Source organism: Mugil cephalus, chromosome 19 (genome assembly GCF_022458985.1).
Source record: "Mugil cephalus isolate CIBA_MC_2020 chromosome 19, CIBA_Mcephalus_1.1, whole genome shotgun sequence".
Taxonomy (NCBI): Eukaryota; Metazoa; Chordata; class Actinopteri; order Mugiliformes; family Mugilidae; genus Mugil; species Mugil cephalus.
In genome coordinates, this window is record NC_061788.1 from 15424688 (window position 1) to 15439623 (window position 14936).

At 41.3% G+C, this 14936-nt stretch overlaps 1 protein-coding gene across 5 annotated transcripts in view; it reads right to left on the minus strand.

Annotated features, from left to right (window-relative positions):
- Positions 1-14936, minus strand: part of LOC124996334 (A-kinase anchor protein 2) — an 83159-nt gene that overhangs the window by 48413 nt on the left and 19810 nt on the right. For all 5 annotated transcript variants that reach the window (XR_007110836.1, XR_007110837.1, XM_047569207.1 and 2 more), the window contains exons 3-4: positions 14103-14183; positions 7186-7307 (exon numbers count right to left, since the gene is read on the minus strand). Coding sequence is in view for 3 of the 5 variants with exons in the window: in XM_047569207.1 (XP_047425163.1) it covers positions 7186-7307; positions 14103-14183 (203 nt within the window). In the remaining 2 variants the exon portion in view is untranslated. The remainder of the gene's footprint in view (positions 1-7185; positions 7308-14102; positions 14184-14936) is intronic.

Here is a 14936-nt window from a genome sequence, read left to right on the forward strand (position 1 = left end):
AGGAATCTTTTAAAATGAGATTATTAATACTGAAGCGGTGTGTAAGTGGCATGTTACTGTTGTTGCTGATGGAGGTGGAGACTGTCTTAGATACATCAGATAAATGCGAGTTATCGCGTGAACATTCAGACGTCTGAAACGGGACTGAGCCTGAACCGATTTTTGTGAGACATCAGAAGTTGGAAATCAATGATTTAATGTTTAACAATGTGTTATCTATTGTAAAATATATATAATTTTAAATTGAACTAAAGCTGACAAATTAATTTAGTGGAGTAGATAGCACAGTAATAGAATATCGTATAGAGCACAATGTAGCGCAGACTGAGCATAAAATGGAAATACTGAACAGTGCTTGACTGAAAGTTCAACGACCAGTTGATGACATGGCGTCAGGGCACTTTGGACTTTGTAGCAGTTTTTTTCAGGTTCAATTTTGGTGTCTAGAGTTTGTTTTCACTGCAGTTGCAGTCAAATAAAATGGTTTGCATCAAGCCCGGTGTTACAGCAGAGGTTAAGTAAACAAGCCAAAAGCAGCAGTATTTTCCCAGAGGCTGCGTTTGACCATAATAATGCACCATTCTGTGAGCAAGGCCTCATATAACTGGGTTCAGATTTAGATGTGGTGCGTGGTCTTAATACTCAGCTATTAAGGATTAAATCTGAGTTCAAATCTCATTTTACTACGCCAAGTTTATATTGTATGACCTGTTTAAACGTGAAAATGGCCCATTTTCAGTTGCAGATTTTTACAGAGGGGAGTCTCTTTATCATAAATTAAATACTGTCAACAGCTTGATTTTGTTCTCCATGTTTATCAGAACAAAATGTTAAATAATTCAAACTGTAAATGATTTATAGACAAACCATTCTGTTAAAAATTTAAAAAATAGGATAGGGTAAGAATAAAATAAGAAAGTGTGACTTGAAGGGATATTTCTGGTCCAGAATATGAGTAAAATAATAAAGAGAACGGCCTTTAATTAAATTATTAAAACAATTATTTACAGTAGCTAGATGTCACAATGAAACGTGTTGTGTCTTGTTTGAACATGATACTACTAGTTTTTTTTTTCTATAAGTAGAGAGCAAATGTGTTGAAGAAAAAATAATCTAATTTACATAGATTTCCAGCCATATCCACAGAAGACCCTCTCCTCAATCCATATGACCCAAAGGCCCCGACTAACGACACCCTCAGAAGGCCCATGTCATTCTCTGATGAGGCACAAGGGAGACCTACACAATATTAGGAAGGTGGTCATAATGATATGCCTGATCGGTGTACATGGACATTTTCTCATCAGTCTAAAAGACGAATTGCGAAAGACTAATAGCCCAAACTCTTGATACTATCCAGATCATCAAAAAACATCTTTTTGTTGCCTGTTACACTGCGTCTTGTGTGTTGTTTAACACCTAAACAAGGGCTAAGTAGACTCTGCAAGCTGCACAGCCAAACCGCACTAGAACAATCTGAACTGAATTGCCTCGCACATTTTTGGGCAGCTAAACACTGTGTGCTCTCATGCTGCCACTATGAGGCAAAAAACAAATATTCCTAGAACGTTATGTAACATAATACAGGGCACTTCATCTGCTGTGAGTGTAGTTTGCTGTAGCCACACTGCCGGCTGGGCCTCATGTGTCCCATTTGCCTGCTCAGCACTGTTTGGAACTAAGAGGCTCTCTGGTCTGGTAATTTATTGACGGTTAGACGAGATAAGATGAAGCATTATTGATCAACTGTGGAGAAATGAGGTCACGCCAGCGGCAGGACACGACAGGTGAAATTAAGAGAACTAATCTCGGCGTACAAACACAAGCAGGAACGTGTGATTTTGGAACCGTGGGACAGGTTGTGCTAACGACTTAGACCTACATACTGTACCTCACAGTGTAGTTAAACCTTCAAACATGCACCGTAAGTATAAATAAACACAAACACGGCACCTGCACTGGCCTAGTTTTGGTCAATGTAAGTTAAATTTACAGTGGCCCGGAGAGCTCCTGAGAAAACATATGCAAAAGGGCATAAACAAAAGTAAGACAACATCAATTCACAAGACCAGCTAATAATCATAACAGCAAATGCAGAAACACAATGCAAGTGGCCCAAATGACAACAGAAATATTTACTATTGACACTGCTATTAATACTTATCATTAACACTGTCAATCTGCAAATTAATTGTGTTCGCCATCAAGAGTCAACTGGTCCAAAAGTCATAAACCACTGAACAACAACCATGTCTCAACCAAGGCTCATCACTTTTTGCGGTCCTCCATTTTCGGTTTTGCGTGTTCAGTGCTAGGGCTAACTTGCGTGGTATTTCTGTATTTGCTTATGAGTATTTGCTGTGCGTGTGTTGTCAATGTGATGAAGACATTTTCGTGCCAAGTAGAGCTGGACGGTATGATCAAAAATGTATAACACAGTATTTTTCAACATTCTGACGGTATTGTGGTATATTTTTTGTTATTCATGCCTAATTACGTGTTCACAACATTTTCTGCTGGTTGAGAAGAATTTATGCAGTAATGCAATTAAGGTTTAATTTATTTTGTCATATTTATTCATATTTGAAGATATTTAAATTGCTATGTCTGTAATGTCAATAGCAGCGCAACCGGCTACCATAATAATTGTAGTATGCGCGCAACATTTTTTTCTCATTCATAAAGCAAAAATTAGGGACACTTTCTGGGACAGCTAAGCCATAGGGACAAGTCATCCCAAACCGGAGCTGTCTCAAGAAATTGGGGAAGTCTGGTCACCCTAAAAAACAAAAAAACAAAAAAAAAAAAACGACACGGCACCTTTTTTGGCACAAGTCCTCTTGTTCTGCCGCTTCATGGGCCTTTCCATCTTCCCCCTGCCTCACACTGGCACAGTCACACTGTGCGTGTTTAGAAGTGATACACTGAAAATGGTCCCGTCTGAAACACTGTCTCACAGTACAGCATTCAGAACACTGTAAGTAAATACGCCAGTACGCCAATATATATTAAAAAATTCCTATCATAGCGGAAAAAATACCAGTATTTGGTATGAACCGGTTTACCGTTATACTAAGCTTGTGTTTTGCCCATTTACATCTATTTATTGAGACACAGTCATAGACTACATGATTAATATTGCTGGGTCTTTTAACTACGGGCCCTCTAGCTATTTTTTGCACTTCTGTATGAGCTTCCTTGTTCAGACCCGGAAGTGACCAGTCGGTCGCAGTGCCTTGAACTCTCACCCACCGTAGACCTCGCACTAAATACGAACTCTTGACTGAGCCTTCGTTCTGATTTCTGAAAAAGAAAGTTCTCCTACTTGTCTTGACAATAATGAGTTGAATAAAAACCACACCGCTCCCCGACAATGATTTCCACATCCGCACAGGGAGCCGTCTGCGCAACGCGAAACAAAGCAATAACCCAAAAGAAGCACCGTGCGGCTACGAGTTGGGTCAGTGCCACATTGTGAAAGGGCCTTTGTTTCTCCACAGTGTCCTTCTCTCTGTTTACTTATGGAGTCCATGTAATGACAGGGATATCTGTAAAAACTACCACTGCTGCCTCCGCACTCTTTCATTCTGCCTCCTCGTGTCTGCTAACCCTCTGCGAAGCTAGCGTCTGCTCCTGCGAGCGGTGGCCGTCGTTTCCTTCGTCGCTCTGTGGTTTTGTGCGCTCCTCAAGTTGGTTAAGACAAATGAAACACACAAACTCCCTCTATTTCCATCAACCCCCCCCTTTTTTTTCTGTGTCCAGTCTCACTAACTCCAGGTATGAAAACAGCCTGCACAAAGATAGCACTGTTTTCCTGTCACTTTATGTGATTTCCAGTTTAAGGTCAACCGCAGGCAGCCGCACAAAGACACTGCTGTTGTCCGAATGTCTTGTTTTTTTTTTTGTTTCTTGTTTTTTTTATATATAATGTGTTTTCCATTAGGTCCGCACATTCCTATGGATAATCTGAAGGGACGCTTGTTCTCTCTCGCTTCTTATTTTTTATTTTTTTAAAGCCCAGTAGCACTGCAGTTGTTCTCTGTAGACAGACACAGCTGTTTGTCTTCTTTTTTTTCCCCCATTCTTATTTATGCGTTCTCCAGTGCATGAAAAGATACAAGCGACCATAAAAAGAGCAACTGGTTTGTCTTTGTCACTTTCTGTCATTAAAGTGTCCACTGGTGCATGGGTTTTTAGTGTCACAACTATAAAAGTAGGACAGACAAGAGGACCAGGCGTCTGTGTTCTTAGTTACAGAGAGTGGAGTCTGTTCAGAAATCTTGTAGGTGGACACACGTAGGTGGCGTTTTCATGGAAAAGTTTTCATACGCACGTGCAAACACGTGCACAGATAATGAAGAGTCCATATTCGCCCTAACTATTCACCTAAATCCCTATCAGTAATGGAAAGCTTCCAGTTTCCCGGGTTACGGGATATTCTGGGATGGTGTCCCACAGAGTATAAATATAGACGACACACCCTATGCTTGAAATGCGCAAGCTTACACACACTAACACACATCACCTAACAGAAATATCTCCTACCATGACGTCACTTGAATTAACGACGGCGTTTAGAGATGCTCATTTTTCGTAATTACGCTTCACGTTTTATGTTTATTTGTTTAAATTGCTTCTGTTACAGTGTTTTAAGTTTAGGATGTGTGCGGCTGAAGGCGCTCCTTAGACTCCCACACATGTGCTCTGTGACTTTGTATTCCCCGCTGGAAAAGATTGTTTGCTGAAAGCCTAAAGACTTTAATCCCAGACAGCTGAGCTCTTTTAAGAGCAATTTTCAGCAGACATCTGAGACCCTGGTTCACGATAGTAACTGCTTGGAAAAACTGTCTATTTAACACTGCTTAGGGTAAATATACGATGAATGTGGCTAGTTTTAAAGATCAGTGCAAAACTATGCTCATGTATTCATACCCTTAGCCGAAAAAAAATCTGCTATAACATACACGTCAACACTTTATGGTAAGATACTATTCCTACTCAAAGAACCCGGGGTTACACTATGTAACCAAGATTAGGTGCACAGGTTAGCTGGTTATTGAATGAGAGTCTTTTGGCACAGAAATGTTTGACGGAAGTTGGATGTAAAGTAGTTGGACAACACTGCTTTAGTCTTCTCCTGCGTGGAAGACATTCAGGTGCAGCTCATCCAGCCTATGAATAAACTGGAATGGCAGGTACTACATGCTAATAACATGTAGCATGATGCTATAGGCTCTCATCAAGCAGAAGCAGATTTTGGAAATCCCAATCTGCACTGCAATGTGCCGTATTGTACCGTACTGGTGGAAACGCGCCATTACTTGACTCCAGAGGTCGGCAATAAAACCAGGCAAAAAGTTTTCTGTATGTAACATTTACATGCGCAATTTACTGTATTACTCATTTGTACTCTGTACCAGCAGGTAGCCAAATGTAAGTACTTGCACCTTGTCTGATAAAGCCTCACCAACAGATTTTGTTCATATACCTGCAAGTTAAACGGTGAAATGGCACCTTAAGGCCATCAACTTCAAGAACTAGTAAAAAGAAAAAAACTTTTTGTCTGTTTGGCTACGTCCCATACTCAGGGATTTCTGGATCACTGCAGCTGCTTTTGGAAATCCCTGTGAAAGCTCATTTTGGGGAAGTAGGCTCTGAAAAACTCAAACCTTCAAGATTTAACCATGCAATTACTGTGATATAGCTGCATGGTTAGCTTTAGTTTTCTGCCTCCTCTTTTGTTGGTGCAAAAGTGAAACCAGACCACCAACACATGAGAGCGCAGCCCCGTTAACAATTATCTTTAAAATTTAATTGCTTTTATACGTAATTAAAACCACAAAGTGCAATATTTTCTATGCGAAGAAGGCGGTTTTTAGACAACAGTTCTATTCAAGAGCGGCTGAATGAAGTGACTCACACGAAGCAGCTCCACAATCGCAACTGTACTTTTTACTCTACAATGCTCTCTCTTTGACCATTCACTGCTGTTCTGTTTACACCAGAGCGAATGTTACCCTGGCGTTTCGTGACAGCGATTAATGTTGATGTTTTTCCAGCGCCAGTGATAACCTGCGGCGGCTAACAAGGTCTCTTTCATGCAGGGATTTGATCGATGAGGAGGTGGAGCGTGACTCACTGATGCCAAACCGGCCCAGAGCCTCTGCTAAATCCTAAATTACTGAGCGTGCCCTCATCTCTATCGCTGAGCTACACGAAACAGAATAATAACCGATCAGTTTCGTATTCACTCACGCTGTTGAAACTGACAGCAAACCTCAAACAGACCCCCAAATTTGTCACCATCTACTCTGTTATAGAGCTTTATTCAGACACAGGTTTCTATTTTAGTTTAGTGTTTTTGCTCCTTAACTTTGTACATGTCAAAGGTTTGAATACACTTTCTCATTGAACTGACTGAGATGGTGTGTCCACTTCAGGAGTCTTTTGCCCACAGGTACCTCATAAAAATCCATCCGCCTCTTTGCTGGATAAGACAAGGTGCCGCACAAGTCTCACACCCAACCCTTCTAATGCCAAGAGCTGGTTGGTACTTTATTCATAGTATGATCTCATACTCCCCAACTTCATCGTGGAATAAGTGACAAACTCGCAGCAATGCTTGATGGGAATCAGGAAGCTCCTCCCAGAGACACAAACACAGGAAGTACACTCAGAGCCTTTTGTTCACTTCTTCAACCTTCTGATTATCTGACTGTCTTCCCCTGCCAACGCTTCCCACTTTTCGCATTGTGTTTAACTGTTAAGGCACAAACAATAAGTCTTGGACGTATGATTGATGCTACAAATGCGGCTGCTCTAACCAAGATATGCTACTGATGATATTCTCGGAAATTCACATACAGTAGTGATACAGCTTTCATGTTCCCGTTGCAGCCAGAAGTGTCCCTGTTCGAGAGTTCAAGCATCAAATAGACTAGATTTAGAGCCTCAATTGGATCAAGGCTACATATTACCAGAAATGAGAGGCACACTATCAAAAACACATGTGACACATTTATCTTACTGTTTTCCTGCTACTCACATCTGCTCATTATCAGATCTTTTATTGGAGAGCAACTGTCACACATCCCATAATTACAGCAAATGAGACGTAAACAGCGATGCCATAAGGAACATGGAAATCAAACCAAGCCCGAGCTGCATTAGTGTGTATTTTAGTACCTGTGTATCATTTCTTCAAGCCTCTTCCCTTGTTCTTCGTCCAGTTCCAGCTGTTTCCGCCGTGCCTCCTCTTCCTCCTGTCCCATTCCCTGGAGGAGCCATCGCTCACGCATGGCTTTGGACTGAGAAGGGGGAGAGACACAGAGACACGTCACAGATCATAATGGTGGGAAACGGCGAGCTCGGTTGAATCATAGGTTCAAATGTGCCTAGAAACTAAAAAACAAAAAGTGAAGGTAATGTGTAGCATGTAGTGATCGAACATGCTCGGAACCACAGAAGATCTAAGAAACTGCAGTTTAGCGGTGTGTGTAATCCTATTAGAAAGTAATACTGCTATTGTGGTTTGAGTATCTTAAGAGGATGTTTAAATCCTTGTTTTTGGTTCACTGTCTGAGCAACGTAATGACTGAACCATGTCAAATGTTCATCACAATGCGTCACGGTGCACGGTGATCAATTTTGTCCACCCCTAAACCAAAAGGTATTCAGTTTAACACAATGCAGGACCATGACGATCGGTGAAGGATCAATGTCGGGAAGCTAGTTTGGGGATTTTTGCTTCAAAAATTAACCGAGTAGTAGTGATTATTTTTCTCTCTTGTACGTTCATCATGTACCATCAGTTCCCGACTTAAACTAATATCTGTGGAGCCTAATTTCAAAGATTTATGGAACGGCTGCAGCAAAATACAGCTACAACAAATGAATAAACACACAGAGCTCTTGGAAACACACTGAAGTCAACTGGAAAGCACCATTTGTTACATGTAAATGTGACTCGCACAAGGCCAAGGTTACTACAGCGACTATCCTTCACTCGGCGTTCTGTTTACCGTGGCTCCTCATGCTCTCTTCCTGAGAGAAATACAACTTCAACCATCTAAACTTACAACAGAACAACACTAGAAAACAACAGGCGGATTTTCTATTTCGTAATGAACACACTTGTTAAATTAGATTTTCTTCATTCCTGAATGTTTTCTTTGAACTTTTTGTTAATTCGTTTTGCTTGTATTTTTTCTTTAACTCGTGTCTTGACTTGGAGCACAACGGCATCACTTCTATTTAATTCTACTGAAGACAATTCATTTAGTGGAAATTCACTCAGCTGCGTGATGAGACAGATGGAATTTTAGTATTAACACATTCACATTTTAATCCAGAGGTTGAATAAAAAAGTAGTTTCAGCTCGTCAGAAGCTGACCCCTCAAACATCTACATCGACTCAGTATAATGTACAGTGGGTTTTCACTTCTCTTAAGATATCTGCTTCCTATTTAATGGATTTTTTTGAAGATGATAAGCGAGAGAAACTATGGAGAAACTATGGAAACTAATGATGTTTAACAAACCCCACACGATTAGTCTCTCTGTTTCAGTCTCTTCTCATGGCGTACTCCAAGACAAATCTGAACACATAAATATCCCACATCCTGAATAAATTCTCTCTAGCACAAAGTTTATGTTACCAAGATGCACAATCTCGATCAGGCCTCAAATTAAACCTCGGACCTATTTATTTGATTCACGGCGCATTACGCACACATAGACATCAGGAGTGCCGGTCCTCTCATCACACAGAGGGTGGCTGGATGTCTTTAATGCTTTATAGACCAGTGCCAGAGCTTTGTTTATGCCGCTGATGTTTCTGTCTCCGTCTGGAGCTCTGTTTTGTTACCACAACAGAGTCAAGCGGGAACACTTTGCTTCACCTTTGGCTGTTTACTGTCAAACTGTTGCTCGGTTGGAGGTCCTACGGCTGACAATTAACAGTACGAGCTCATGCGGAAACACGCACGGAGCTGCAGAAATTATCCCAAAGCATTTTGCCACCTGCGGTCAGAATTTGGCAGCGGGGTTATTTGTTTGTTTGTGTCTATGTGTGTGTGTGTGTGTGTGTGTGTGTGTGTGTGTGTGTGTGTGTGTGTGTGTGTGTGTGTGTGTATGTGTATGTGTGTGTACCAGTGCAAGTTAAGCTCACAAACAGATCACGCAAATCACTGTTTTAGGGTTGTCAGTCAAACATATTTTAATTGAAACTTGAGCTACGCAACTTTTTAAGACAACTAGATTTCAGTTTGCTTTGATTCGTGGTAACCCTAACCCCTGTCACGCATTTGCTTGTTTGTCCCCTTGTTTGTCCCCTAGTAAATCATTAAGACAAACCTGTGCATAGTCTTTAACTTGACGTTAGAGTCAGCTATATAATCAGGAACACGTTCTTCCTGAATAAACAGGCAATGAACATTCAAGAATTCAAAGTTTGGTGTCAAAATGACTGAGGCCGTATGCAACTACTTTAATGACTCCATGTAGTTACATTGTGCAGTTGGAAATTGTTGCACTGTTGGTAAGCTAAGGTTGCTAAAAAAAAGTACTTCCAGGAGCCATGAGGTTCATGCCATTTATCAGTTCAGCAAGTTTAAATTTCATTTAATTATTATCATTTTTTTTATTTTCATTTTTGTCTGTAGTTCTAAAGAACACTACCCTAATATGAGAGTCTATGAGAACGACTTGGGAAATCGCAACTATGAGCTATGCACAAAAAAGGTGAAACATAGTCCGTAAACCGCACCGCACTCAAAAACTGTGACCCACTGAATTTGGACTTCTGGTACGGTGTAAAGAAAAAAACAAACAAACAAAAAAAACAGATCAGAACAATAACGGAAATCACACCAAAAAGGAGAATTTGTAGAAGTGGATTGATTTTTCCAAATTTGGAGCGATGTTTCTTCCGAAACTGCTAAATTAGCAGGACTTCAACTTGAGGAAGAGTTCAAATGAACTGGTCACATGAACCCCTGCATTATTTCCTGTGATGACTGTGATGAGAAAAAAAAGTGTTTCCATTACACCTTTGCAATAAACTTTTATATCGATACATCTGAAAAACCCCCTCAAAGTGTTCGAATGTGGTAGAAAAACTCCTTTCCTTTCCCTTTTTGCCTCTCGAGTCTGTATGTGACTTCATCAGAGGTGGATGTTTGTCTGTTCAGTTTGACCTCTAAACTCCACTGAAGAGTTTTACGATGATTCAGTTTTCTGTACCATTTCTGCTATCGGCAAAGCGTCGGTGAGTAAAGTTGTGTAGGATAATTGGCCACTTGTTTCTGTGAGAACCAGCCCGCTCTCTCTCATGCTGTTTCACAGACCTTCCATTTCCTGTCGAGCACCGACACTGAACTACTGCGAGGAGCACCCTTAAAGGGGAGGTTCGAGGCTGTTCGGAGAGTATGGGCGCTTTTTTTCAGAAACTGAAATACCCAGATTTTATAGAGTTTACCAAAATCTAAATATCAGAAGGGAATTGCAACATGGACCGAAGAGACGCAGCCTCATCGGAAAATGTTTAAGGTTAAACTTTGAACTCATCATGATGTTTACATGGTCTCAGCCTCAGATCAACGCCTCCATTCTGAGAGGCTTGAATCACGCAGCCCAGAGGTCCTTATCAAAGCTCTGGGCTCCAGCTTCCATTTCCTCTCCCAGGCCACCATGTCTCTGGAGAGCTCACTACAAAGCCCGCTTCATGGTGCCTGGCGGTGTGGCACTCAGAGGTAATGGCCATTAAATGGGACTGTGTGACTAGACGCTGATTACATCTGGAATTCAAGGCCACTGGTGTTGCATAGAAGAGAGCTAAACAGAGCGGTACAATGGCTTTTGAGATCTACAGACGTCTGATTACCCGGATAAGAGAAAACTTATTAGGATCAGGGAGCAGTCAGATGATATTAATAAACCAAGTGATAAAGGAATAATCATGTGCTATTTGTTAATAACTACAACATTAACTTTATTTTCACCTTTTTGCAGGTCTCCACCATGTCGGTGCGTGCCTGCTCCAGGAACAATGTAGGTATGGTGAAGAACATAGAGTAATATGCACCTTGACGGAAACATAACTACAGCTGAGACTGGACCAAAATGTATTTTTTCATTAATGTCTCTCAGTGGTCGAAAAAGCATCGAAAATTCAACCTCCTTCCAAACTACCTACAGTTCTCTCTCTTCCGTGTTGCAGTGAGTTTAGTACAAGTATCTGTTACTAGAATTTATTAACTTCAACTCCAACGTGAGATGTTCCAATCAACACTGTTCGGAGTACTCTCACTTTTGCTTCCATAGCCCTGTAAGTTGGAGGGTCTGCTTGGACCTGGTGTAGGAGTATGAACCAAGCTCAACTACCTGCCACTCCAAAAATGGCTCAAGGTCATAATCACTTCAAGTAGTCAAACTACTCGGGAATCTTGCTGGAACGGCAGAATAAGTAAATCTCCCAGCAGTTGCTTATTTTAACCACATATTCATATCTATATGGTACTCTGTTGAGTTCAGTGTTAGCACTAAACAAGGAGTGATGAACTATATCAGTAGAGACGTACACTACCACACAAAAGTTTGGACATCTTCTCATTCAGTTCAATGGGAAGGTGTGTCCAAACCTTTCACTGTTAGTGTATTTCTATGTATTTCCATGTTGTTGATATGACTTACTCAGCCCAAGTCCCAGATTTCCCAGTTTCCTGTTGACACATAAACATACTTTGCTTTTGTGGATCTGTGTGGCTCTGTGCAGGGTGAAAACAGCGTCAAAATCCTGATCTGTGCATATCTGAGAATCTCTGTGTAAAATTCAATCATTAGATTTGTGAATTCGCAATAAATAAATGTGCATAAAATAATAATATTCATTCAGACCGCTTCACTTGATGATCATGACACACCATTTGTGAACATTTTCAGAATAATTTCACTCCAAAACTGACTCACTATTGCCTCAAGTGGTCATTTGAGCAACGACAGGTTTTGGCATTTTAGGATTTCCAGAAGCTGCTGCTGCTGCTGCTGCTGCTGCTTGGTAACAACATTAAATTTTGCCACCTGACATTAAAAATAAACAGCACACCAAGGCTTTCAAGAGCAAACACAAAAGCTTTTGTGAAGAGGGTAAATTATTATCATTATCAGGCACTGGTGCGCAACAAAAGGTTACATGTTATTACTTACTGGTCTCTTAGTGGTGGATGTCTGCAGCACAGCATTGGTACACTGTAGTGGTATGATGTGTACTTATTGTGTAGTCTAAAATATCAGCACTTTGTGTCATACTGCATGTAATTTGTTATGATTATTACTTTCACGCCAGAGTAACCCATGTCAGGTCAAAAACGAAAACAGACATTTGCAGGGTGAAATAAGTCACATTCCACACACATACACACACAAAAGTGTACAGTATATGAACAGACATTTCCATTTGTCTGCCGAAATTCAACAGCTTAATTAATGGTTGCACTGAATTCAACGTAACGCATTAACGGCCTGGAACATAAGGTGCACATGGCTTTAATCTGTATTTCTCTAGGGTCCATATTTCCATGAGAGGGTGTCGAATGCTGGAAAACCCCGTTGTGTGGAATCAAACGCATTTGATAAAAGATTTGTTCGCGCCAAGAGTTGTTTAATGGCTCTAATTAGAGAATGGAATGCATTTTTATAGCAAATATTAAAACTGGCTGCCACGGATATTTGTAGAATAATAGCTACCCACAGCTATTCCCTCAATCACCCGGCATCTGCGCAGCATTTAGGTCCGTGGGATTTTTCCACACGTGAGAAGGGCACTTGTAAAATGCATTTCTATATGTTTATCATTATTTTTTTCAGATGGAGACATATAATGGAGGCATAAATCAAAGTTCAGTAACACAGGGCGTGAGTGTGTCTCCACCTGCTGCAGTTCTGAGCTCGTGTACGAAGTCAAGTGAGTGATTTTTCAAAAAGGTTCAAGAAATCCACATAAATGACCGTCGCTTAAAAGCGGCTCATTCTTTAAGCGCTGATTGAACGTCAAAACTGTGTTTACCTTAAAAGAGATCTTGGCTCGCCGGTAGTGGCTGGCAGTATTTATGTGTGTTTGGATCTGAGTGTTTTCCTGAAATGGAGAAAACAACCAGGCCTGTCCTGCCCGGCCAAGAGAAACTTGCGCTCCAAGAGGCCTGCACACTGTGAGCACTTGGCACTAGGACATTTAAATTGAACCACTACCCGTCAGCCAAACAATAACTAACAGTTCATCTGCGCACGCCAGTCATTATACGCGATTTATGTGTAAAAGCAGAAAGCTGGAATGCAACAGAAGTGTAAAAGAAGGCACATGATGCATGGCTGAACGCGCACTTTCTATCTCTACGTGACATTTAGGGGTCAAGGTAAGGAAAATAAAGGGTTGTGCACAGTAAGAGGGATGAATGGGCGCAACATAGGCGAGTCATTCCTGCGAGCATCATCACTCATTTTATTCATCTACAAACTTCTAACCCTAGCCTGAACCCTGCACCCTACCCCTCACCACCTAACATCATTTCCGTGACCTTAAACTAACAGTCTGAAACAATGCTTCACATTTTATCTCTCACATGGCAGAATTAAGTCAGCTCATGTCAAGGCACGACGCTCAAGTAATGAATAAAAAGCTGCGAGTAGGAAGAGGTTAGCGGAAAGGTCCTGAAGTGCGTTGAGGTGCAGGTTTTTGCCGTTCATCTGAATTTCATTATGTAACTTTTTGTGTTAAAATTAGTCTCCTTTTGCACTGAAGAACATGGAGATCGCTCTGCCACCGTCTCCGCACCGCAGACAAAACTGCAAACACGCTTGTGACGACGTTGCTCCGACATGTGACGGGTATTTATAGGCCCAGAATGCGGACATAGGAATAAGTAGCCCTGGCAAAAATAGAAGCTACGTGTAAACAGCTACATGCGCTGACTAAGTCTGGAACACGCTGAATGAAGAGAGGTTGTTGCTGGGCCCGGGGCCGCCTCGCCCCATGTGGCGAATGTGACCCTAATCCCGACTCGGAATCGATGATAACGACGTCCACGCGGGCAGACAGATAAACCAACCTTGACATGTTGTAGCTGCAGCACCAGATCGTCGAGCTGGCTTCTTTTGTCTTCAATTTCAGTTTGCCGTTTCCGCTTCTCCTGAGAGACACATAAGCACAAGAGATGAAAATGAATTATCCGCTCGGAACAGATCATTTGAAGTATTCATTTTGCTGCTGTGGAAAGACACAGTGAACAATCATTACTCAGCAAAGATGCTACAGTGGGTTAGGGTTAGGGTTAGTGTGTGATGGCCAATGCTATCGTATTGATTATGTTTTCATGATTTATTTGAGGCAACTATGTTTTACCTACATTCAATTTTGAAACAATCAAAGACTTTAGTGTAACATACTGTTCAGATCAGTTTTGTTTTGTCTACTAGCTGGGTAAAGGCTCTGATTTCACGTGTAAGCTGGGATCCTCTTATATGAATATGTTATTAAGTAGAACAGTAAATCAGTTGCAACATATACGCCGTGATACTGCATGTACTATTAAAGAGAGAAAAATGAAGTGTGGGTGTACGCAGGAAGGAAGTGAAGTATTATAGGGGTCGGAGGTCACAGTTTATCGAGGACTGAGAGGGGTTAGGGCTCACAGGCAACATAAAGAGGACGGATTAGGCCTTGAAGCGTCTGAAGGACACAGAGGGTGAACAATCTCCACCTTCATGTGGAGATAATAAGTCTGATGGGTGGAGGACAAAGTGAGCGAACGGTTCATTTTAGAATGAAAAAAAATAAATTGACAAATTTAAAAAACGTTACGTAAACAAAGTACAGCTCGGGGCTGAAGGGCATGAGATACTGTGGATGTGGCTTTCTTTCTGTGGGAGTGCAGCGAGGATTC